The sequence below is a fragment of the Mytilus edulis genome, chromosome 9, assembly GCF_963676685.1.
Source record: "Mytilus edulis chromosome 9, xbMytEdul2.2, whole genome shotgun sequence".
Lineage (NCBI taxonomy): Eukaryota > Metazoa > Mollusca > Bivalvia > Mytilida > Mytilidae > Mytilus > Mytilus edulis.
This window is the reverse complement of record NC_092352.1, coordinates 8,004,661-8,031,173: the sequence shown is the minus strand read 5'-3', so window position 1 is coordinate 8,031,173 and position 26,513 is coordinate 8,004,661. Positions and strand designations below refer to the sequence as shown.

The 26,513-nt window shown below is 32.1% G+C and overlaps 1 protein-coding gene across 1 annotated transcript; it reads left to right on the top strand.

Annotated features, from left to right (window-relative positions):
• The first annotated feature begins 6,451 nt into the window (after nt 1–6,451).
• On the top strand, nt 6,452–13,506 carry LOC139487567 (uncharacterized). Its single transcript, XM_071272455.1, has 2 exons — nt 6,452–6,527; nt 11,563–13,506. Exon 2 carries the CDS (start codon nt 11,762–11,764, stop codon nt 13,076–13,078), a length of 1,317 nt encoding a protein of 438 aa, XP_071128556.1. The 5' UTR covers nt 6,452–6,527; nt 11,563–11,761; the 3' UTR covers nt 13,079–13,506.
• Nucleotides 13,507–26,513: the final 13,007 nt, after the last annotated feature.

Below are 26,513 nucleotides of genomic sequence, written 5' to 3'. Positions count from 1 at the left end.
TATTAGGCAATTTACAGTAAAAGAACTTTAAATATTAGATAACAGTGTTCGTCAATCTAATCAACTCCCTTCTAAATTTCTTGTTTCCGTGCCCATTATTAGAGCTTTTTGACAAAGATTATTTTTGTGAAGTAAATTTTGATATGACAAGCCTTAAAGAACTTTGCATCTACGAAAAGGTAGAATGGACAACTCGGGAAGATCATAAGCAGTTTAGGTTGATGATCGATATTTTGTGCACTAACCTGCTCCTATAAATAGTGTACAAATTCACATCGGCTAATGTTACTTAGACTAGAATATCACAATATCGTGTATCTTATGCAAAACTGGCAATAGACAATAATTTAATACCTCTTTCGCGTATTCTCCGGAGGTTGCTTGGTGTATAAACATGCTGACCTGATTATTTTCCTTGTTCGAAGGATGACGGAGCATTTTTAGTTATTGATTTGAGAAGGAATGATTAAAAGGGACGACAGAAACCAGAAGGACAGTCAATAATTTAGAGGTACAGTAAAACCTGTATAAACCGACCGGCTACGGGACTATGAAAAAGGGCCGGTTTGGACAGTGAGCCGGTTTATTCAGGTTTCCGTTTTGACCGGAAGTTAATAACTTGTGACGTCTGACATTTTGCATGTAAAAGTTCTCTCTGATTGTAAATTATATCTGATAAATTAAAATACTTTCACTTCGTTTATCATTGTTTGCATTTGCATCATAATGCTCACGTTGTTTGGATTGTAAGACGAGAGTTTCGATTTACTCCCATGATCAATAATTTGAAATGTTGGAATGGCCGATTAAAAAGCCAGAATATTATCAAACGTAATTTCATCACTTTCGAAACGTTGTCGTTCAGTGTACAATATCCATTGATTGTTGTCATCCGGGTGTTTTTCATTATCAAGGTCATTTGTTTAGGGGTTCACAACAGGGAATCCAGGATTTCAAAATCACGATGTGAATTTCTTACTCCTGGATTTAAATTTGTTTATTCAAGTTAAAACGTAAGTTCAATCCGAGATATATTCGGTGTGTCTTTCCGTTTAATTGACACGTTTATAATGTTTTAATAAATAATGCAGCTCACTACTGTACGATTGTAGGTTCACAGTTTGACACCTGACTAATTGATTATCACGGAAAGCCATATTGTATAAAACCATATGTTTTGATTGCATATCGATCATTGAAATTAATTAGACAAACCGGTTTTGATAGGTAATAATTAATGTAATTAAGAGTATTGGGACTTCATAATTAGACCGGAATTCGGAATACACAGTGTCCGGTTTACAAAGGGTATTTTAACAAAGACTTTGAATGGAAAAATATGGGACTTTCATTTTCGGTCGGAATGGACAGGAAACCGGTTTATTCAGGGTCAGGTTTGACTGTAGTCAAAATAATTATGACGGCTGGAAAGGCTATATAATTGTCTTGTTGTGACGCCTTCCTACGACGTTATGGCGGTGAGGCCGCTTATTGATTCCAATACTTATTTGGAATATCTTACAGACAGATATTTTATGAATAAATTCTAATGAAGTAAATCAAAGTCAACAAGGAAGTGATGGTTTCGGAGTTGAAAAATTTATGCTTTGCTTTCACTCATACATATAACTTCATAGGACAGAGACATTCATTGGTGTCTTTTATCATACATTCTAATTGCTATTTTACTGTTTGAGATTTGAGGGGTAACTTTATATCATTATTTTATATGATTGCAGGGCTTAAAAACTTCTCTATATTTCAGATATGTGATGCACCAAGTAGGGCTGATCATTAAGAAAAAGCCTTGAGGTAAATATCTTGTTGAATGTATACCCAAATTCAATGCTATGTATAAAATCAAAAAACTATCAAAGTTTATTGTGATTTGAACTTAGAAAATTTTGTTCCTTTAGATGTATTTTCTAAAAAAATCTTGGAAAATAAGCAAAACGAAACAAGTCTATATACCTTTTGTAATGAGGAAGAGAAATTCATACAGATTTATTTTATGATTGTAATGTTACATACAATTTTTGGTTGTCATTTTTACAGAAAAACAAATTATTTGACTAGCAATTCAGCATCAGTAAAACAGAAATTTTATTGGGATTTAGTACTAAGAGTTTGTTTATAAAGGAGTAGGTTCAGTAAGACCCCTTTTGGCCCCAAAATAAATTAGTTTTACAACATTGTTAAAATGTAAATTAAAAGTATTTGTTGGAAAGTAGAATACTTCTGCTACATAAATCTGGGCTTTATTTGACAATATGATAGCAATTATTGTTTATCCGATAATTGAATTTAATGAGGCTACTGGCGTATGTTGATTTTGGATTATTTGTTTGTATTATAAATCAAAAGTGTCCGCTTACATTGTCTTCCATTTTGGAACGCCTCTTTCTGTTAAGAATGATTACTATCACGTGCATTTTGTTCTTCTAAAGCACGTTATAACTTTCTCACATAGCATCTGTTTAGCTTCATACAAACATTTTGTTATAACAAAAAATAATTTTGACTTAGTCTATATTCTAGTTTTTGTGCAATTTCCACCTGTGTAGTTAATTTTGCCGGAGTATCATCGCAAACAAACATTTTGTTGACTTGATAGTTTTTATAACGAAGACACATTAGCCGTATAAAAAAGTGTGACGTTCTTTGTCTAAATTACGGACCATCCTAGCTGTTTGTTTGCTGCCAGTTTCTAAATTTAGTGCCATCCTAGTTTTTCATTTCTACCATGCCAAGAGTAAATTCAAAGAAAGGGACTCCAGCTAGAGGGCAGGGGGTCAAACGACGAAGAATGGCCGACCCTAAGGAGAAGAAATAAGCTATTATAGCTAGTGTAGTTAATCCAAGATCATCTGTGGTCCCGTTTCCGGAACCTAGCACCAAATGCATCTCTGACACCAACTCTAATTCCGATCCAAGTATGGATTCTTTAACAGAGGAATCAGCTAGACTTTTTTTCCGATTCGTTAGCCTGAAATACATGGAAAAACTAATCAAGAGCGAGATCTGTTCTTGATTAATTCCAACTTCTATAGACACTGGATAAAGTATGGTCAGTTCCTGTTGAACAGTTAGTACAATTCATCGCTTATTTATCATTGAAGCATTTTTCTCCAGCTACAGTTCGATTTTTCTCACAAGGAACGTAATTTAGAGGATACTACTTAGATTTATTTTGGTATCAAAAATGCTTGAAGGTTTACACAGAAATCACCCTTAGAGAGACAATAGGGTCCCGGTAACATTACCATTATTACGACAGATTACAGACGCTCTCCCTAGTATTTGTTCATCTACTTATGAATCTTTATTTTTTAAATCTTCATTTATTTTGGCATTTTTCGCTATGTTACGTGTAAGAATTTACGACAAAAAATAAATCTGATTCTAGTACCGAGGCACTGCAATTGTCGGATGTGGTCTTGTCAGATTGTCAATAAAAATTAACATTAAGAAAAGTAAAACGGATCAGAGAAGTTATTCTACGTTCATTGTGATAAAAAAAAACCCAGAGATAACGCGAGCATTTGCCCTGTGTTAACCGTTAAGAAATATTTAGCTGCACGTCCTGCGGTTTCAGGCTGTAATCATTTATTTATGCATTTTGACGGGTCACCGCAAACCCGTTATCAACTGTCAGCTATGCTAAGAAAGTCAGTTAATTTTTGTAACATTCCAAACCCTAACCTTTTTAAATCGCATTCATTTAGAATTGGAGCCGCCACAGAGGCGAGCAAACGTGGTATTAATGACGAAGCTATTAAAAAATGGGGAAGGTGGTCGTCAGGTGCGTTTTAGCGTTACATCAGGATTCCTTGGTAAAAATATTTTCAAAATTTTCAATTTCTTAATATGTACATATAGAACAGAAGTAAATAACATTATAACAAACTCCTTAAATAGTTTTCGGTTTGTAGGTCATGAGCTGCAGTCAACTGTTTGGATAATTGGATCTTCTATTCCCCATTGGGCTGACATAACAGCTGCAAACTGATTTGTCGGGAAAAACCTTAATTTGGATAGGCTAGGAGTACAAGTTAGATGGATAACTAAATCAGGAATGAAAAGAAAAGATCTGGATTTATCTTTTGAAAGCGAAATTAAAAAGTGGCCAGCCCCTAATTATATATTTATACATCTAGGTGCAAATGATTTAGTTTTTATGAAATCAAAAGAACTAATAGAGAACATCAAATATTCAATTTTGGGAATAAAGGTTTTTGCACCTGTCATCAGAATAATATGGTCAGACATTCTACCAAGGCTCTATTGGCATTAAGGCCAAAGTTAGCGGAAATAGCTAGAAAAAGAGTCAATTGTGCGGTAAGATCGTTTATAAAAACCAAAGGCCAATATATTTCGAGGTATCCAGCTATCAAAGCCTCTGAACACAATTTATTAAGACATGACGGCTGCCACCTGTCACAAGTCGGTATTGGCATTTTCCTAAATAACATCCAGGCTGCCATAGAAACTTTCGTACTCGGTGTTGCTAAGGTTTTCCCACCAGATAAATGAGCGCAGATAATGTTTGGCGGTGAATGGGGATTTATAAAACCCCCATTCATTTGGCGGTTCAGGGAGACAATAAACGGACTTGGAACTCTCCCCCTCTGGCACATATCTCTACCCTACCGGCTCTTTAGTGGAGGGTATCAAATAATTTCCTAGGGTTCACTCTTGTCATCAAGAGGAATCCCCTCCACTTCTGGTATCAGAAGGGAGGTGTCATCTCCGCAGTTCACGTAATTTAGGTTGTTTGCATTTAAAAAATCGGAGAGACTGTTGTTTTCAGGTCTGTGTAAATAGAGGGGTGCTCTCCGTCCAGTCCACTCTTGCAAGTAAGAGGGATGTTTTGACACTTATGTTATCATAGGGTCACCGATATGCTCTTTTCAATCCTTTGGCTATCGGTTTGTTTGTCTCCCTGGAACTGGTTAAACATTTTATCTGCACATACACATTTTGTACATATACTTGTTGTATTATAAGTAATAAATATTCTATATTCTTTCTACAATTTGTATTGTCTGTTTTTCAGGGACAGTAGTCCGTTTATTAATGCACATATATCGTTACTAGCATCATTAAGTCATGCTATTAAAAATACTAAAATCTTCACAATTTTAACATTTGAATTAAATTTAAACGGTTTTCATCTTAAATGGAATTGGACGCATTCATGTTCATTTTTAATATTTAAATTTAAGTTGTATTTGATGATAATACATAACATATATAAAGGTTGATGGTGAACACGGATGCGGCCACTTTCATTTTTGACAAAACTATCTGAAAAGTGACATACTATGGCATAATTGATAGATTTTTCATATTTAAGCTTGAATATGTGCGTCTGAAGTGACTAAATCAGTTCAAATATTTCACACAAACTTATTGAATCGACTGAAGTAGACCCTTAAGTGTTTAAAAAGTGTACATAATCTTTCTTCAAATGAACCTGAAATTTGAGGCCAAAATGGGCCCTTACCTGACCTACTCCTTTGTTAATTATTATAGCTAAAAACTACACCTTCAGATGTAAGTTAAATAATATAGCTCCTAGTTTTATAGGACTGAAATCCAGAATTAAACAATACCAATCTAATGAATTTTATATTGCAAACAAAACTAATAGAGCAGCATCTTATGAAAGATTCTGGTCCCCACTACATATAATGTTTTTCATGATTTATTAACCTTTTTACTTTAAATTATGCTATATTGAGCATTTGATGTTTGATTTTAATTTGTATTTAAACATGCCTGCATACTAATGGAATGATGGCAATGACTGTCTGTTTGTAGTGAGAGAAAGTGTGAATGTGAGTAGCTTTTTTTCTTGAATAACTATATTATTGTATTATGAATATTTCAATGTTTACCACAAAAACCATAGTCAGGTTGTGATTGTAGGGGAATTGTAAAATCCTGCCAATTGAAAAACAAATAAAAGATAAAAAAAAAAGGTATACAATTTGCCTATTCAAGTTCAATGAACTGTTTTAAATATAATGTGTAATACATGTACCTTAATGTTCTACACATAAACCTTATTTGAAGTTTTTGAAGAATACAAAAAATCCACACAACGTTTTTGCAATTAATTTCATCATGGGAGACACTTGTAAGCTTACTTGGCCAAAAGTGCCAAGTGAGCTTTTCTCATCACTTAGCGTCCGTCGTAGTCTGTCGTTAATTTTTACAAAAATCTTAACCTCTAAAACAACTGAGCCAAAATTTACCAAACTTAGCCACAATCATCATTGAGGTATCTTGTTTCTAAAGAGAAAAATCAAAAACCAGTTTTATATTCACAAAAAAAAACCCACCCACGTGAGACAAAACAAGTGACAATCATTCACATAACTGGCTCCTATGTCATATTCTTATGGATGTTCTTAATTTAGTGAATTGAAACAAAGCATTTTTTTCCAGACAATTGAAGAGCTTGTAACAAAAAGAGAACACAGAGAAATTGTTAGTTGTTTGTTGATACACTTGGACCCAAGGTAAATATGAATTTTGAAATACACCCATAGTAAAGTCATTGAATATGTTATTTTCTTTATTAGCTCATCTGACCTAAAAGGTTAAGTGAGCGTCGTCCGTTAACTTTGCCAAACATCTTCTTTAAAACAACTGGGCCAAATTAAACCAAACTTGGCCTAAATCATCTTTATGGCATCTAGTTTAAAAATGTATTCGATGATCTCGCTAATCAACCAAGATGGCCGTCATGGCTTAAAAAAGAAAATGAGGGTAAAATGCAGTTTTTAGCTTATATCTCTGACACTAAAACATTTAGAGCAAATCTGACTCACAGTAAAATGTTCTTTAGGTCAATTTATATTTGCGCTGAAAGGAGTAGGTCCGGTAAGGACTCATTTTGGCCTCAAATTTCAGTTTCATCTGAAGAAAGATTTTGACCACTTTTTAAACACTTAAGTGTCTATTTCACTTGATTCAATTAGTTTATGAGAAAGATTTTAACTGATTAAGTCATTAAAAACGATCCGATTGAAGTTCAAATATGAAAAATCCCTCAAATGTGCCAAAAAACGTCACTTTTCAGATTGTTTTTGTCAAAAATAAAAGTGGCCGCATCCGTGTTCATCCACAACCTTTATATATGTTATGTATTATCATAAAATACAATTTACATTGCAATATTAAGGATGAACACGAATGCGGCCACTTTCGTTTTACACGGAAACCGTCTAAAATTTAACTAAAATGATAGAATTTTGAAGATTTCAGTAATTTAGCATGACTTAATGGTGCCACAACCCGATATATATGCATTTTATTGTCAAAAACAGCCCATATTTATGTAGCAGAAGCATTCAACTGTCCAATAAATAACTAAAAGTTTACATTTTAACAATTTTGTAAAACTGTTATATTTTTGGGCCAAAAAGGGGCCTTACCGGACCTACTCCTTTCTAGACGCATCAGGCAATTCCTTATTGGGTTGCTGCCCATACATTGGTAAGTAAAGTGAAATTTTAAAGTTTTTTGTTATTATCTTGAATATCATATCCTGTACCAAGTCAGGAAAATGGCAATTGTTATCTGACAATTCGTTTCTGTGTATGCTGCATTGTCGTTTGTTTTTTGTTGCACTTTAGTGTTTCTGTTGTCTCGTTATTTTCCTCTTATATTTAGTGTTTCCCTCAGTTTTAGATTGTAACCCAGATTTGTTTTCTCTCAATCGATTTATGACTTTTTAACAGCGGTATACTACTGTTGCCTTTATCTTTAATAAGTATGGACAAACTGTCAATTGATCCCATAAAGAGTTATTGTCCTTAAACGTAAATTTTTTCAGATTTTATATAATGTTTGTAAGTCTTTTCCTCTGAAATTACTAGAACAAAGTCATGATAGATACAGAAAATTGATAAAAGCAACAATGTTCAGTAAATTAAAATCTACAAACAAGTTATCATCACCATAACTTAGAACTTTGTCATGAATTCTATTCCTGTCTGTTATTTGTGTCCTTTGTTTGATATGCACAAAGACCAAGGTGAGCGACACAGGCTCTTATAAGCCTTTGTTTCAGAAGATTTATGCCCTAATAAATATTAAATTTATGGAAATGAGCTAGTCAGTGCCCTCAGGGGAATGACGTTGCCAAATTTTTATTAAACATATATTATAGGTAAATTTCAGCCAAATTTCGAACATGCCCCTTGGAAATATTAAATATATGGAAAATTGCCCCTTTAGCGCTCTCACAGGTACAATTCTTACCACACTTTTAAAAAGGGTTATGCCCTCTGCAATATAAGATCTGTGCAACACGGGGGAAATTGAAACTCTGTCCTTTTTTTTAAACAGCCTTTCACAATGTATATATTATAATAATTCATTTTTATTTATTTATTCTTTTTAAAAAAAGATTCTCATTAATTATTTTTCTTCCTCTTCCACCTTTTTCATATTCATATATTTATAAAAGAGCATGCCAGTATTTATTTTTATGCATTGTTCAGTAAGTGTATTATTTTTGTAAAAGAAGACAGATTTGTGAAAGCAAACTGTTTGTTTCTGAATCCTTAATATTATTTCATTTGTATAATATCGTTTAATTTTGATTTATCTGAATAAATATTGTTTAAACTAAAATAGAAAAAGAGGTAAAAAACAAATTAAATAAAAGAGCAACAATTAGACGTTGGTGTTCCCCTTGTTATTCTCATTCAAAATTAAACTTTATTTGTAAGTCTGGAATCTGCTCGTCTTAAGAAAAGACCATTTCAGAGTTTTGTTGAAAACATCACAAGATAACCATAAAAATTTTGCGCCTCAGTGGCCAAGTGGTATAAAAGAGGGGCGAAAGATACCAGAGAGACAGTCAAACTCAGAGATAGAAAATAAACTGACAACGCTATGGCTAAAAATGAAAAAGACAAAAAAACACAAAGAGTACACAAGACACAACATAGAAAAACTAAAGACTGAGCAAGAACTATACGGGTGCCACATTTTTCTGCTTACACTTCTGGATTACCTAAGATCACCCCCAAGTTTTTGGTGGGTTCGTGTTGCTTAGTTTTTAGTTTTCTATGTTGTGTCTAGTATACTATTATTTTTCCTGCTGATATTAAAAAAAAATTAATTATGTATATAAATATAGATATAAAACTCGCGCAGTATTTTTTTACCCTCATACTGAATGTTTGATCCAGCTGGCACCATGCAACATTGTATTAACTGCAATTAGAATGTATAACAAAAAGAGACCAGTGAATGTCTCTGTTCTATGTCGTTATATGTATGAATGAAAGCAAAGCCTAAGTTTTTCAACTCTGAAACCATCACTTTCTTGTTGACTTTGATTTACTTCATTAGAATTTTTTTATGAAATATCTTTCTGTAAGATATTCCAAATAAGTATTGGAATTAATAAGCGGCTTCACCGCCATGAAAATTATATAAATAGCCTTTTGAGCCGTCATAGCTATTTTGACTAACTCGACTTCCTTCTCAAGTCAGGAACTAAAATGCTCCGTCATCCTCGAACACGTATATCCCTCAATAAAATGTTTTTTTTAATATAAGGCTCTTAAATCGCACCAGTTGAAGCTTCAACAACAGTTAGGAAAAAATCAGGTCAGCATGTTTATACACCAAGCATCCTCCGGGCTATACATGAAAAGGGGCTTAAAGTATTGTTTTGAGCCAGTTTTGCATAAGTTAAATGACATTGTGATACTCAAGTCTAAGTAACATCCGCCTAGATGAAACAATACAACATATATTAATATATTCTTTTTGACTGACATAATTGACGTACCTGTCAATAGATAATTAACGCACACAAATTATTCTGCAAAAATAAACTCCTAATGACATTATATTTTCATTTCATTTAAATTAATAGTTACGTGAAGTTTATACATATGAATATAAAACATTGCAGTAACTTTACATACATGATTAATGACTTGTCTAAACAAGTGGACATATGCGACAATATAAACATTTGTGGAATAAACATTTCATAATGGTCTACCAAATCGTGATTGCAGTCATAAAATTTCGTAAATGATGAATACATATATACCTTACAATGTGCCCCGTAAAACTTAGCATTTTCTAATCTGTGCATGGTACCTGTTTAACCCATTCATGAATCATCTAGTAAATCCTTTTACAAACAATTTCAAGGAGATCAGATAGGTATGATAATGATCTGAGTACATTCTTTCTTATCATATTCATTACATTAACAATATCGCATTGGTTGCCTTATACGATTTATCAATGTCTAAATTATTTATTTGCTATGAAAGTCGTCTGATATGTAATTTTACTTATTGTGTCCTATTATCGATTGTGAAATTTTTAATAAGTTTGGATTTGCATCAGGTGATTCATACACTGCTGGAGACACGAACCATGTCGACGCAACCGGTCTTGCTTCTGTTTAAGTTCCTGCGATTCTTATCGTTTTTTTGTTTGTCATTTTGATTTGTTTCTTCTATATCGATTCATGAGATATACAAATATATGTATCTACTTTCGCTGGTTTCGAAAGCAAAGGCTTAAGAACAAGTTTTAGAACCGTTAATTAGAAAATTGCTTAGTGATGAGGAATTTGTGCTTGTATCTTGGTTTTTTATGTAGTTAACATGCTGTTCAATGGATGAATACGACATTACTATTTATTCATATCTGTTAAATTTACTTCCAACATTTCTATATACAAAGATTGTATGTTTTTAAGATCTAGTTGTCCTTTGTTTTTTCTGCCGTTAATTACTGATGTTCATCTGACAACCCCTTTATTCTAGTAAAGGACATATCTCGACAAAACCATGTGTAGACAAACTTATTACTACTACAAGCAATGTTGTTACCAGTTCCTAAAAGTTAGATGGAAAGAAGTAGGGGTCGGTTTTGGCCCAAGTAAATAAATTGTAGGACTATTTCATATTTGCATATAGTGTTTGGAAATGCATATAGGGTCAAGAAATGTGAATGAAAAACACAAAGATTTTTATCTGATGACGTCACAATTACGATGAACAATACAGAATCTATGCAGTTTTCATCGTTATTTCCATTGTGGAAACATCGTGCGCAGCCAAAAACAACAAAATAATTTAAGAGAAGCTTTATCATGACTATTGAAATAATCTCGCCAAATATATAGTCGTTTCTTGGCTGTGCACAAACTTTCCAATCTAAATTTGATGAAAAACAAGAGAAATTAAGAGAATTTTTTCAAAATATGTCATTTTTTCATGGTTTGTTGCCATGATAACTCAATCAATGTGAAATTTGTTGTTATTTTCTGAATACCTGGTACCGTGGTCTCGTTTGGACAAATTAAAAAAATATGTATGATATTCCACGTAATTTTTTGTTTTCGCATAAATTACTGGTCTTGAATAAGTAAGGCAGTCCTAATATAAAATAAATGTTAAATGATAACAAAACGAGAGATTAGTTTTTTTTATACAATGATATAAACGTCAACGATTTTTTAAACTGTATATAAATCGAGATTTTGAGAGTATGATTTACTTTCAGTAGAAACGACAATTGCATGGATAGTTGTCTCATTGTTTTAAAGGTAAGTCATTTTTTTAAAATTCTTTTAGACATTGATTGTTCATTTTGAAATATATTATTTTTGCAAACCAAGCATATCATCAATCAAGATATTTTTTTATTACAACAAGTGGTGTTTTTAAGAACTGTTTCTACCATATTGTAATTTCGATTGTGAATGCACACTGTTAAAGACTATATTGAAATGAAATTGATTCACACATTTGGGTTAATCATACTTTTGCTAGTTTCTAATGCAAATGGTAAAGTGTCACCGGGTCAAATAAATGGTTATATACAGTCCCTTCAGCTGATAACAGAAGCGGCAAAAAATTTTGGGGAATCATTGAAAAACGACAACGACATTTCAGTGCCGATGGTTATTTTAAGAGTTATGGAAAATATTCCTGTATTAGGTGACATTGTTACCTTATTTACAGGTCAAAATACAGATATTTCAGAAGAATTGAATAATCTAAAAATACAGCTCGAAATATTGTCTAACAACCAAGAAGAAATTTTAAATGGAATTCAAAATTTACATATGAAAATAGATTATTTACCCATAAAAAGTGAAATAACCACTCGGTCGGTAGAAATTAACAGTTGTTTTGCAGATCTAAATTATTTCTTACGGTTTCCTGACGTTAATTCACGACAATATAACCTTCAACAATGTGCTGTTCAAATCATACCAGGAATTCGCTTTATTGCTAATCTTTTAAAAGAAATCAACTACAGCAAAATATTTAAACAGATGATAGAAACTGATAAATATTGTAACAGCAGTAATATCATGCGAATGCATCGATATTTATTTGCTCTGTATTTTACAGGTTGTGAATCTGTTATAGCATCCGAAGCCATTGTTTATAACGGATCTTCCACAAATATGTTGGAGGAATGTAATACAAACTTTGATGATATTAATAGCCATTTAAAGCAAATCTTTTATCAGTGTACCCATGACGATTGTGATACTATAACACGTATTTTGAGGAATTCCATTGCTCTAAATATAAACCAACCCAGTACATTGATATGGCAAGATGTAACATCAAAGTTTCCTTGGTTCTTTTTTCAATTTTTCGAATTGTCGGGTGAACCGAATGTTACACTTGTAGGAAATCAAAAACCAAGCTCTGTTACTTTCCAATTTAATAAAACCATGCAGTACTTTATTGCATGGACAGCGTACAAAACATTAAGAAGCCCTGCTAGAATACCTTTAGGGTTTTCATTGGAACTCAACTCCAAAAACATTGTTAAGAACTTTACAAGCATGAACGTGAGCTCCAATTTTGAAACCACCCCAGCCATTGTAATGGGTTATGTAGTTTATAACCCAAATGTATCTAGTACCGTATGCATTAACAGTTTTAAGCAAATATATGACAAGCCAAGGTCTGGAACAAGTGGATTTGGTCTAAGTAAGCTGTGCGTTTTCATGGTTTTTCTTGTTTCCTTTCATTATGTATGGCATTGTATTCCATGAAAAATTGTCAGTAGAATTAAGATGGAAAGGGTTCTTAATTGTTTGTAGTTGATTTGGTTTATTAGTTTATTTCATTAGTAGTTATTTACATATGCATTCTCATAATATTACTGATATTACAACACCAACAAGTAAAATTAACCATAGATGGATTTGGCTATACGTTTGTGAACAATTTTGTTCAATTATATGAACAATTATATCATTTCTTGTATATTCTTTTTGTTTTCAAATATTTGGCTTTGAGCGTGTCTGGCGACGATTAATCAAGAAAAGCGCTTCAGTAAAATATCATTTATAAATATTTTTTTTTAATTTCTCATAGAGTTAGATTTATTATATTTTTTATTAAGTTTGATAATTTGTTTTTTTACAAAGAAGGTCTCCTGATATAATTATACGAGATATTCTCTTCTCGTTTCTCTACAAATCAAGTTGATGGAGCTTGTTATGACAGTTTGTGGTAAGGCACAATACTTTACAACAGTAGTAAATTATTGATAGCATGTAAACAGTGCATCAAGGACAGAGTTAGGACAGTATCCAATAGATGTATGTGTAAAAGTACTAACAGTAATTAATATGTTCTATATTGAACAGATATATCATGTTAAGGAGGGGTATTTGCGAAAAATACCAGTCGAGAGAATGTTAAATTTCACGAGCCGTAAGGCGAGGGAAATTCATTCTCAAGACTGGTATTTTTCGCAAATACCCCTCAATAACATGATATATCTGTTTAATTACACCGAATGTTAATGTACTAAAACGCATTGATGATCGTGACGTTACAAGCGTCCAGTCGGATAGAGTATTTTTTGGCAAATACCACGGCAGAGAGGGTAAAAAAGGCATATCCTTTTAGCAAATACCCCGGCGGCGTTAAAAATGAACGATATTCATTTGATAACAGTAAATTGGTGAAAAATACACTGGCTATTAACCAATCAAAAACCCGGATTCTTACATAAGGTGTAATTAATTGCAAAACTAAACTGTTGAATGAAACAGGAACCTATTCTTGGTATACCTTTGTAAAAAATGAAAATGATTTAAAACTATCTGATATTGAAAATATTGACCTTATAAAAGAAAATATAAATTGAATATATACATGAAAGAGACTAATAATAGAAAATTATAAAAAGGTGATCTTTAGAAAAAATATTTTTTAACAGAAAATAACAAATTATTCATCTATAGTAAATTTTAAAAGAAATATGAAACTGAGCCTTACATACTTAAATAAAATAACTTTCAAACAAGGAAATATTTTACTTAATTAAGAGTAGGAGACCATATTTTGGAAATTGACAGGGACAGAGACTAAAAAAAAATATATAAAAAAATATGTTTATGTCAACATTGTTGTCTTAATAAAATAGATGAGCAAGAACATATTTTTATTTATATCTACACAAAAATGAAGATTTCAGACTTTAATTTCTTTTTACAGAAAGTTAAAAATATCTAAAATAGAGAAAAATAGATAATTTTGTTAAATTGAGTTTATGCCTTTTATGTCCATCAATTATGTAGTATGCTGCTCTATTTGTGAGAAAGTCATGGTCACTAAGGAGGGACCGAGGGTGGACTCAGAAATTGCATGATAAATATATATGTATATAATGTTTTGTTCTTATATATTATTTTTTTTGATGGATTAGTTTGTTTATATTCGTATGCCTTCAACCCCATTTGGGTATAACTGTGCATTGTTATTCAATAAACTCAATGTAAAGCAATTGTAAAAAAAAATGATGACAAATAATATTTCAGCATTCTTTACATTAAAATTCTGTTTGAAATAATTTAACATATTTTTGTATCATAATTTCATTAGTATCAAGACTTTTTTCAACTAAAGACACATATTCTAGTAATAAAACGCATATACATTTATTGCAGTTTACCCATTTTAAACTGATAAAGCAATAATACATTTTAATGTCTTGTTGGAGATCATCATATTAATTTCTATCTACATGTCATAGGGTGAAACTTTGCACATTTATATCTTATCTAAGATCGGTATTTAATTGCCAACATTAATTTTCCATAGTAAAGAGTGTTAAGTATTTGTAAATTTATTGCTTTAGTGAACTTTAACAGACTGTTTGATTGACCGTATAATTTATGTCTCTGTTTGTTTATATTCTGTCCCTATAGTTGTGTGGTCTGGGGATGAATGACGATTTTATGTGTGAGAAAGTGATGAAAGTAGTGAAGGCCTTCACGATAATAAAAGTTGTTAAATGTGGAGATGCGGGAGAGTTGAAGATAGTTAATGAGAGTGAATGGATGTGTCTATATATCAAACAATGTAAATTAATTGAAGTGTATATTTTTGAACATGTTTATAATAAATATGTATATCTGAACATAAGTCTTTAAAGCCAATGCCTTATAACAGCTCCGTGACATTATGGTGGCAGCGGTGGGATGTATCCCATTCGGACTTGAATAACATGTAATACCATTTTACGTTAGAACATCTGAAATAATCTTGGCGAAAGATAGGAAATTTATTCCTGACTTTGCAAGCAAAGCAGACAGTTTTCATAAGTTTTTAAGGACGGAACGAAATTCATTTGGGTCGAAAATTGTGTAAGACCCTTTGACATGTTTAAGCAGGCATTGACACAATATCCTATACTACACTATCCGGATTTTAATTTGCCTTTTCTATTGATGACAGATGCTTGTGATACAGGCCTTGGAATAGTCTTGGCTCAACAAGGACCAGAAGGTGAAAGGGTGATCGTGTATGCAAGTAGAACAATTAAACCGAACAAACGTTATTATGCAGTGATAGAAAAAGAAGCTCTAGCTATCGTGTGGGGTGTGAAATATTTCAGACATTATCTCTATGGAAGAAAAGTAACAATTATAACTGATCATAATCCATTGAAATGGCTCATGAACATTAAAGATCCAGCTGGAAGGTTAGCACGTTGGTCATTGACCTTACAGGAATATGATCTTCAAATTGAACATAGAGCCGGCCGAAAGCATCAAAACGCAGATGCACTATCGCGAATTCCTCCTATTGCGCCATTAAAAGACAATAAAATTGAAGCTGTGTTTCCAAAACTTTCTATTGATAGACTTTGTGAAATGCAGAGAAAAGATTCCAATTTGTTTGTAATAATAAACTACTTGGAAAAGGGAGAGCTGCCGGACCAGTCATCGAAAGCGAGAAACTGTGATTTTATCGGATAATTATGAATTAGACAGTAGTGGTATTTTATATCATTTATTCTTACCGGGATACAGGAAGCGACGACAATGTTTAAGAAGACAATTAGCAATACCGAGATGTTTAATTGATGAAATACTGTATGCGTGTCATGATAATGCCACAGCGGGACATCTATCTCTAAATAAAATGTACACTAAGATTCAAGATCGTTTTTATTTTTAAGGAATATATTCTGATATCGAATTATGGTGCAAGTCTTGTGTTGACTGTGCGACTAAGAAGACTCCGAAACACCGAACTAAAGCGCCATTAAATCCATTACCTGCAGTTTCAGGACCGTTCGACCGTGTTGCAGTTGATGTACTTGGACCTTTTCCACCAACATATAACTCTAATAAATATATATTAATATTTAGTGATTATCTGACAAGATGGCCTGAGGCAATACCTGTGCCTAATGCTGATGCTACCACTACCGCAAAAGTCTTTATAGAAGAAGTTGTTTGTCGTCATGGTGCGCCGAGACAGCTACTATCAGACAACGGGAAAAAACTTTCGATCAAATCTTGTTAAAGAAATTTGTAAACTTATGAACACAAAGAAAACATTTACAACAACGTACCATCCTGAGACTGATGGTTTAGTGGAACTTTTTAACGGAACATTAACTGCTATGTTATCAATGTATGTTAGTGGACACCAGCGTGATTGGGATACCTTTATTCCTTTTGTTTTGTTCGCTTACAGAACTTCGTTACACGAAAGTATACAAGAGACTCCGTTTTTCTTAATGCATGGCCGTGATCCGGTACTACCAGTAGAAGCAGTGATGTGTCCGCCTACTATAAAGTATACCTCGAAAGACGATTACAAATCAGAAATGGTAACTAGACTGCAATAGGCATTTACACTAGCCAAAGACAATTTACAGGCAGCGCAGCGGAAGCAAAAAGAACAATATGACTTGTAGTCTGGTGTGATTATGATATTGGTGAAAAGATATGGGTTTTTAATCCAAGTACAAAACCAGGACTATCGACAAAACTGTTACATAATTGGCATGGGCCATATATAATTATTGAAAAACTTTCAGATGTGAACTATAAGATCAAATGTGTGATTCGAAAAAATCTGAACAAACGGTACATGTTAATCGTATCAAACAATTTGCTGATCCTGATGATAGGCCCTTACAGATGAAGTAGATATTGGTTCGAACATTGATTCAATTGAAAATAATGACAATACAATGGTGAAAATTTTAGATACAATGCGATTACGAAATGAGTCTAAGAGATTAGGAAAACATTATTTTGTACAGTATGAGAATGGTGAAACCAAGTGGGTATTAAAAGAGAATGATATTAAAGATTTTGCTATTATAAATAATTTTCATATTTCGAATGAGAATGCATAGTTTTTGAATTTGTTTAAATGTGTTTAAAAAAAAAAGAAAAAAAAAGATAACATTTATAATAATTAAAAAATCAGAATAAAAAATTATTGTGTTTGTATATATATTCATGATGTATGAGTAAGAGTGTGTTTGTGTGTCGGGACGCCATAGTTAATTGGGGAGGTATGTCATAGGGTGAAACTTTGCACATTTATATCTTATCTAAGATCGGTATTTAATTGCCCACATTAATTTTCTATAGTAAAGAGTGTTAAGTATTTATAAATTTGTTGCTTTAGTGAACTTTAGCAGACTGTCTGATTGACCGTATAATTTATGTCTCTGTTTGTTTATATTCTGTCCCTATAGTTGTGTGGTCTGGGGATGAATGACGATTTTATGTGTGAGAAAGTGATGAAAGTAGTGAAGGCCTTCACGTTAATAAAAGTTGTTAAATGTGGAGATGCGGGAGAGTTGAAGATAGTTAATGAGAGTGAATGGATGTGTCTATATATCAAACAATGTAAATTAATTGAAGTGTATATTTTTGAACATGTTTATAATAAATATGTATTATTGAACATGAGTCTTTTAAGCCAGTGTCTTAGAACAGCTCCGTGACATACAATTTAATTTCTTTATCTCGGTCTTTTTTTTTTTAGATATCCTTTACTTATGGAAACGCATATTAGTCACCAGTTGATCAGTTATCAACACAACTTGACGACAAAAACAAGAGGGAAAGTTGCATTGTTATTGAACTTGTACACTTAAACAAGTTTACTTGTTTAATTAATAATTCAACTTGTAGACTTACGACAAGTTGACTTGTTGAGTTCTTCTGAACAAGACCACAGACCAAAAAGTGTACAACATATTATTGTGTCCTAGTAAACTTTGCCGTTTGTACACTAGCTACATTGAACGTTTCTTTCTTGCTTTAGAAAAGTATACTTTCCGAGTTGACTATTATGCGTTTCCATATTTACTTAATCGATATTCAAAAACAAAATTGGGCTTGAAATTGTGTTTCGTATTTTTTTGTTGTTTTTTTATGTGTAAACAAGTGAACTTTTCCTTTATTTACATTGTATACAAGATCAGATGAGTATTTTTTAATTTGTTTTATATATCAATTTCTCTTGATTAGTATATTGGTTGTGTCTCATAGATATATTGTAAAGATATTTTCCCTTTTCAAAATTTATTGCATAAAATGTGTTCCACGTTTTAGAGATATAGTTGAGGCGTTTATGATGCTATTTTAAAAGTAAATCAAATATCCTAACGTTGTTTATCATCCGAAGTTCTTGTTTCATTGTTTTTCAATTTGTCTTTGTACATAAGTACTTTTATCGTTCAGTTTATGTGACGGGCTCGGAACTTATACATCCCGTCATTGTGTAATTATGCTAAGGTAATTTTTGTTATTCTTGTCTGCCGATTTCGCTAATGATCTTTGTCTATATATCTTTTTGTTTTACTTTGTTGACATATTTATTTGTTTTATAGCGATTAAGATTATATCAGAATGTTGACTGATGTACCCCTATTTTGTCATTTTACCTATTATGTCTGTTTGTTTTGTTAACACATTGTTGTCAATATAATGGAATTTTAAGCAACTGTCATATAGGTGAAAGGTTAAGTTAGCCATGAAACCAGGTTTAATTTACCATTTTCTACATAAGAAAATGCCTGCACCAAATTAGGAATAGTATAGTTGATATCCATTCATGTTTTGTGTTTGAACTTTTGATTTTGCCATTTCATTAGTGACTTTTTGTTCTAGATTTCGCTTTAAATGTTATGTTTAGTTTTATTAATTAATTATATATTAAAGGTTTCTAAATGATTAAAAAGAGACAATGATGCTTGTTATAAAGTTGTTTCCAATAATATACTTTTGTTACTATTTGAGTCGATGATGAAGAATAAAGGCAACAGTAGTATACCGCTGTTCAAACTCATAAATCCATGGACAAAAACAAAATCGGGGTAACAAACTAAAACTGAGGGAAACGCATAAATATAAGAGGAGAACAACGACACAACACTACAATGTAACTAACACACAGAGAAACGGACCAAGCATCAGACAAAATCCCACGAGAATAACAAATATAACATCAAAACCAAATACATGAATTTGGGATAGACAAGTACCGTGACACGTCTTATCGCAATGTCAATTTACACTCAAAAATAAGAGAAAACAAACGACGCAACGTTAAATTGTAGCACACACAGAAACGAACTATAATATAACAATGGCCATATTCCTGACTTGGTACAGGACATTTTTAAAGGTAAAAATGGTGGGTTGAACCTGGTTTTGTGGCATGCCAAACCTCGCACTTTAATGGCAATGTTAAATATAACATAGAAATGACAACATAATATTACAGGACTACAATACAAATAAATAGGAAAACGTATTAGACAAAGAAACACATGATTAATGAATAACAAAAATCATCAGGTTTAAAATTTAATACGCTAAAAACGCGCCTCGTCCACACAAGACTCACCAGTGATGCCTAGATATAAAAGATCGAAAGCGAAAAAAAGTACAAAGTTGTACAGCACTGACGATCAAAAGTTGAAAAAGGTTGTGTCAAATACGGTTTTTTAGCTCTATATAGTTTTACAAATTTGTTAAAAAGTCGGGTAACGAAAAAAACTTCATTCTATTAATGATCATTTATATGATATTGTGTAAAGTGTATTATTGTGATAAGTTAATCTACAAAAGGAAATTAGGGTTTAACGACTGTTCGTAATTACAACACTGGATATATATTGAACTTGTGTGTCTTCATAACTGTGTGTATTTAATGTAAATAATGACATGGGAAAGGATTATCACTTTGTACCCCGAAAAAATGTAACCCAACTCAGCTTCGGAACAAGCCATCAAACTTATCAAGTTTGCAAAACGAGCAAATGAATTGAGGACAAAGGTAAAAGGAAAATGAAGGTAAGTTATCTTTTATAAATACCTAGTTATCACGTTTGATTATAGAGAAAAAAAAACATTAGTCATTAATATTAGCATCATGTTTGCTTATCTGGGTTTGCTTGAGATCTTGAGAATGTACATAAAGTTGAATGCAACAACAATACACAACCTTAAAAGAATTTCATATTGCGAAATTGTAAACGAACATGACACATTTAAGCCATAAGCATGCATGCCTCATTCAAATTTACAGGAACAACCGATAAAACTTTTAAAAACACAAAAGCTACTACTAATTAAATCTCATAAAAATGGATCAAATGAATGTTGCGAAGCCATGCGAGGATGTATTTTCAGTGTATCTCTTTTTGCTTGTGTAATATTTTTTGGAACTATATTGTATTCTCAATTGTGCATTTTGTATTTGAATGAAATCATAACACGACATTGATTATAATTCTTTTTTTCAGTTTGTGCCATAATAAAACAATTAATGCAGAGATGGCAAAATGGTAATTTGGAAAAGTTTTGTAACGTTGACACTGGTAGGCATTCTATTTTATCACACAACCTCTTAACTGTACATGTATAGGAGATATTTATGCAAAAGACATTACAATCTTATTTTTCATTATATGAAATGATTCGCTACTGATATTTTCAATCTAATATCTTTAATTCACCCATTTAGGCATCTGGTCCAACACTTTTTCATGAATTGAAAAAATATATTTATCCGTGTAAAGTTGATATCATGGTTTTGTTATAGTCCACATACAAGCAAATAGGTAAGTTGTAGTTTGTTGTTCATTTAGATTCCGGTTTACTCTTACCTCCGAGATCCATGAATTATGATATTAATGGAATAAAATACTAAGTCCACATTTAATTTTCTTGCAGATGTTTACAAGACGTAAACTAACAGTACAAAAAATAGGCAAACTAGAACAGAATAGGAGAAACCATTGCCCTCAATATGGTATCATCTGTGGCGAAATGTGTCTTTATATTTTAGAAAAACACTATCAGACTACCTACATTTTTAAGAGGTAAGTGGTATGTCTATTAAAAGATAGAATAGTAAGACAAGAAAAACTATGACATAGATAATGATAAATATTATCCGATTATTACATGGCATTTTTCATATCGCATGGATTATCAGACCTTGGTTCAATATCAGCCCAAGAGCAGCATGGCTTGAGCCACGTAAAAGGATCATTATATGAATCTGTTATTTTTCTCCATTGTTAAAGCAAATGAACTAAATTTGGATTCCGACGTCCCTGAACTTTTCAATATTTGAACTTCTATTTGGGAACCACGTAAAAGAATCAATATATGAATCTGTTATGTTTCTCCATTGTTGAAGCATATGAAAAAAAGATCATAACAAGTCCTTTTTTCATATTGCATGTATTATCAGCCCTCGAGCCATGCGGCGCTTTAGGTGATATTGAACCTAGGGCTGATAATACATGCGATATGAAAAATGCCATGAAATAATCTGATAATATCACCCCATTTCCAATTTTTCAAGTCAAAGCTTCATTCAATAGGACATCAAGCCTCAGCTTGATATGTGCGATTTATAAGACTGCAAATAAATTAGTAATATTTTAAGAAGTCTTTATTAATAACATTACTATACTCGTTATGTCTTAACTTTTTCCTAAAAAACTGTTGCGCGTATCTCACTAATAAAGGTTTTACACTGACATACATGTAAATACAGAGATTTTATTTAGTGCTTGAGATAGATTTGAATTAAGTACACATTTTTGGTAAATTTGAAGAAAAAAATCACAATGTTTGCATTACTTCTTGGCACTTTGTTTAAAACACAAACTTTTATAACACACTTTAACAGTGTCTGTATATATTAATAGAAAATTATCATCAGACTTTTTATCCATATGGTAACATTTCAAGGAATACCGGAAGAATTCTTTCTAAAACAATCTTAATTTCTTCCAGTAAACCATGGACATTTTTATCTTTTTGGACTTTAAACTCTCGGAAAATAATTTTCCATCTGCTGCTGACGTTATCCAGAACATAACATCTGCTGTCAAAAGAAAATATACATCCGTTTGTATGTTTTATAAAACCGTACGATGGTAAAGCAGGATAATTTGGACTTTATAGTTCATTTGGCAAATGCATTGCATGTGTTGTTATCGTTGTTGGCGATAAACCTTCGTTATGAATCATCGGTTGTTGAATAAGGTTACTTTTCTTTTTCTTTATTGTTTTTAACAAGAATTTATTATATTAACACTATCTTGGTATTTTTTTTTCATTACATAAAACATATCAATAGACTTTATATTATATAAAAAGAGCTGTTAGATAAGCTTTTAGACATATATAAGTAGACATCTTTTGAAATAGTGTGAATACAAACTCTTATCTTGAAAATTATAGATTACCGTTGATATTCCGATGTTATTCCGACATAACACTTATCTGTCACCTTATTTAGTCTATTAATTTATTTCATTATAAGTAATCTACAGTTATTATTTTCAAGAAAAGTAGATAAATATTTTCTATTGTCTGTTATTACTGTTCAGCTTTTTATTTGTATAGAATAACTTCAAGTATAAATTTGCTGAGACAATTGTCATTGTTGTTATCATTTTTACAAATGTCTTTTTTTCATAAATCTATGACTTAAACTCAGACATACATGTATATAATCAGTCTTTAAATTAGTGTTTTAATGCAAACCGTGAATAAAATGGAAATTTGAAACTGCAGATAAAATTATTAGTGTTACATACGTATACTGTATTGTGGTCAAGGAATTATTTGAGACGTCTTTTAATAATGGAATATTGGTGATTTGCCAGTGAATTTATACCTGAAGTCATGGATTTTTATAGTTGATTTTATAATAAAATTAACGGTACCAATTTTCTTGCACCAGATGCGCATTTCGACAATACTTGTCTCTTCAGTGATGCTCGTGGCCAAAATATTTGAAATCCAAAGCTTATATAAAAGATCAAGAGCTGTAAAATTGTATTTACTTCATAATTTACATTTTCTTGTTTAATAAAATTTAACTGGTTTATTTATTTACATTATCTTACCCTGATTAGTTTGTGATTAAAGCTATCCTATATAATTCGATGATATTTATCGAGTATACGTAGTACGCGGAATATAATCATTCAAATTATGACAAATAAGTCCCCTTTGTATAAAAAATTGCCCCGTCTTTTCGGGATCCATATTAACACATTACTCTTTGTAAATTTTTTCAATAAACTACAAACCCATCTAACATATAATTAACATTAGTGTATCATCACTGAATAAAGTATTGAAACGAGGAATGTGTCAAAGAAACAACTAGAAAAAAAAAACAGCAAGCCAAAAACAGACTATTAAGGTCACAAATGAGTTGTCAACTCAGCGAAAAACAATCTTGCAACCGGTGACGGGCTGTAGATAGACTATAAACAATAATATATGCTAGTTCAGCTAATTGGATGCAAACACACACGCATATGACTAACAAAAACTAAGGTTCCAGATTGGGACAAGTGCAAAAATGCGGCGGGATTTAACACGTCTTTTATGATCCTGACCCTCATCTATACATTTAGCCAGTGAGGAATAACAAACACACAACAATATACACAGTAAAGCTCATTCAAAAGAATCTAAGTTATAAAAGCTATATTTTCGATGGTGTATGCGAAAATCGAGACAGTAGTAATAATTTCAGTTGTAAACAGAAAAAACGGACCAGAAAACCAGTTTGTTACAGACTTTTACATGTTAATGACCTGTGGGGCGTGGTTTTTCTGTTTAGAATAAAATTGAGAATAGATATGGGGAATGTGTTAAAGAGACAACAACCTGACCAAAGAATAGACAACATCAGAAGGTCACCAACAGGTCTTCAAAGCAGCGTGAAACTCCCGCACCGGAGGCGTCCTTAAGCTGGCCCTTAAACAAATTCATATACTAGTTCAGTTATAATGGACGCCATACTAAACTCAAAATTATACACAAGAAACTAAAATTAAAAACCATACAAGAATAACAAAAAGCAGAGGTCCCTGACTTGGGACAGACCCAACAATGCGGCGGGGGTTAAACATGTTATTTGATATCTCAACCATCTCCCTTAACCTATACAATGTAGAAAAGTAAACGCACAACAATACACACAGTAAAATTCAGTTCAAGAAGGTCCGAGTCCGATGTCTGAAGTGGTAGAAACATTTTCCTGATTTCAATTGTATATTGAAGTTTTTGAATTGTTAACCATATGTTTTCGTTATTTATAAGATAATAGAATACTTAATTTTGCGTTCATATACTGAAAAATTGAACTTTAATGATAGGCAACGACTTATAGTTATCACTATAACTGATCTATTAAGAATTATTTGAATTTATGAGTATTTTTAATTAGATGATTCCTTCAATAGAATAAACATAATATTTGAAGAACTGTGATACATCAACTGCCCGGAGGACAGTGCCATTGTCAGTAATATTGATCTCGCCTACATCTCATTCGTTATCGCTGTCTTATTCAGTACCACTGTCCATTGAGATGTATATAAATCACTTAAGAAAATGACCAGTTTTCCAATAAATATAAGGTAAATCGGTTGACCTATTATAACACAATTAGAAAATTGATAACTGGTAAAAGCATTAACAAAGAAAATGTGATATGATTGTAAATGAGATAAATCTCTACAACAAACCAAATGACACAGAAATTTATCATTTTAGGTCACTGTATTGCCTTCAGCATCGAGTAAAGCCCATATCAGATAGTCAGTTCTGGTAAATCATGATAGAGGTTTGATGAAAAACTGGCTCTTTACCATGGAAAGATACTAGACCTGACGATTTTCTTGTTTTTCTATGTAAAAAAGTGCATTCAACTAAAACGAAGGAATACCGGAAATATCAAACACTACGTCTGAGAACAGAATCAAAATATCCAATATATGTCCTAAGGGGACTTTTGTTAGCCACGGATTCCTGATGATGTAACTGCAATTTCAAAATAAATCATGTTATTTATCTGCCTTTTCAAACATTGAATAAGATCTAGACGCGTGCCGTTCATATTTGTAGCAACCAAGGACAAACTTGACATGTTCGAGTTGATAGCATACGGAGATAATTACACCACTTCATATTATTCTTGACTGAAGGATTTTATTGTGTATTGAGCTGCTTGTACTAGTCCTCCCATAAATCCAGCTGCAGACTCTGCAAATATCAATAAGGCATCAATGGTCTCGCAAAAGAGAAAATATAATTGTTTACCCATTTTTTGGTCCAATATCACATAATGCCAGGTAAAGGATCATTAAACCCAAACACTATCAGACCCTGTCCCCACTTGAACCCTCCTCAATGAATCCCTTTCAACACTGATTGAGGTACCTCAGTTTCAACTAGCACAGGGACTTAAGATTTCTTTGTTAAATAACAAAACTATTGCTCCATGTTATATGGTAAATCTTTTAGAACAAAACGGTGTGATAAAAATGTAGCCCTTCTTGTTTTTAGTATGAACTCATTGCTATTTACGATGCTATTTTATAATTCCTCAATGTTGTTCCGCGAAGTATTTAGTTTGCCCTATTAACTGTTTTATTTGGGCGTCACTGGTGAATCTTTTGTAGATGAAAGGCGTTTCAGGTGTACAAATCATAAGCTTTCTATCTTTGACAAGTTTTTTTTATAGACACTCAAATTACATTTTTAAAGGAACGTCTTTACCATATTATATAGAATAAAAAGGTATATATATATATATATAAAACGTATGAAAGTCAGGTGGGAACATGGTTTTAAGTATATCGGTATAATTCTAAATAAAAAAACG

What these genes read in the sequence shown, in the direction of transcription:
- LOC139487567 (XM_071272455.1), top strand. Translation starts at nt 11,762, where the DNA reads ATGCACACTGTTAAAGACTATATTGAAATGAAATTGATTCACACATTT.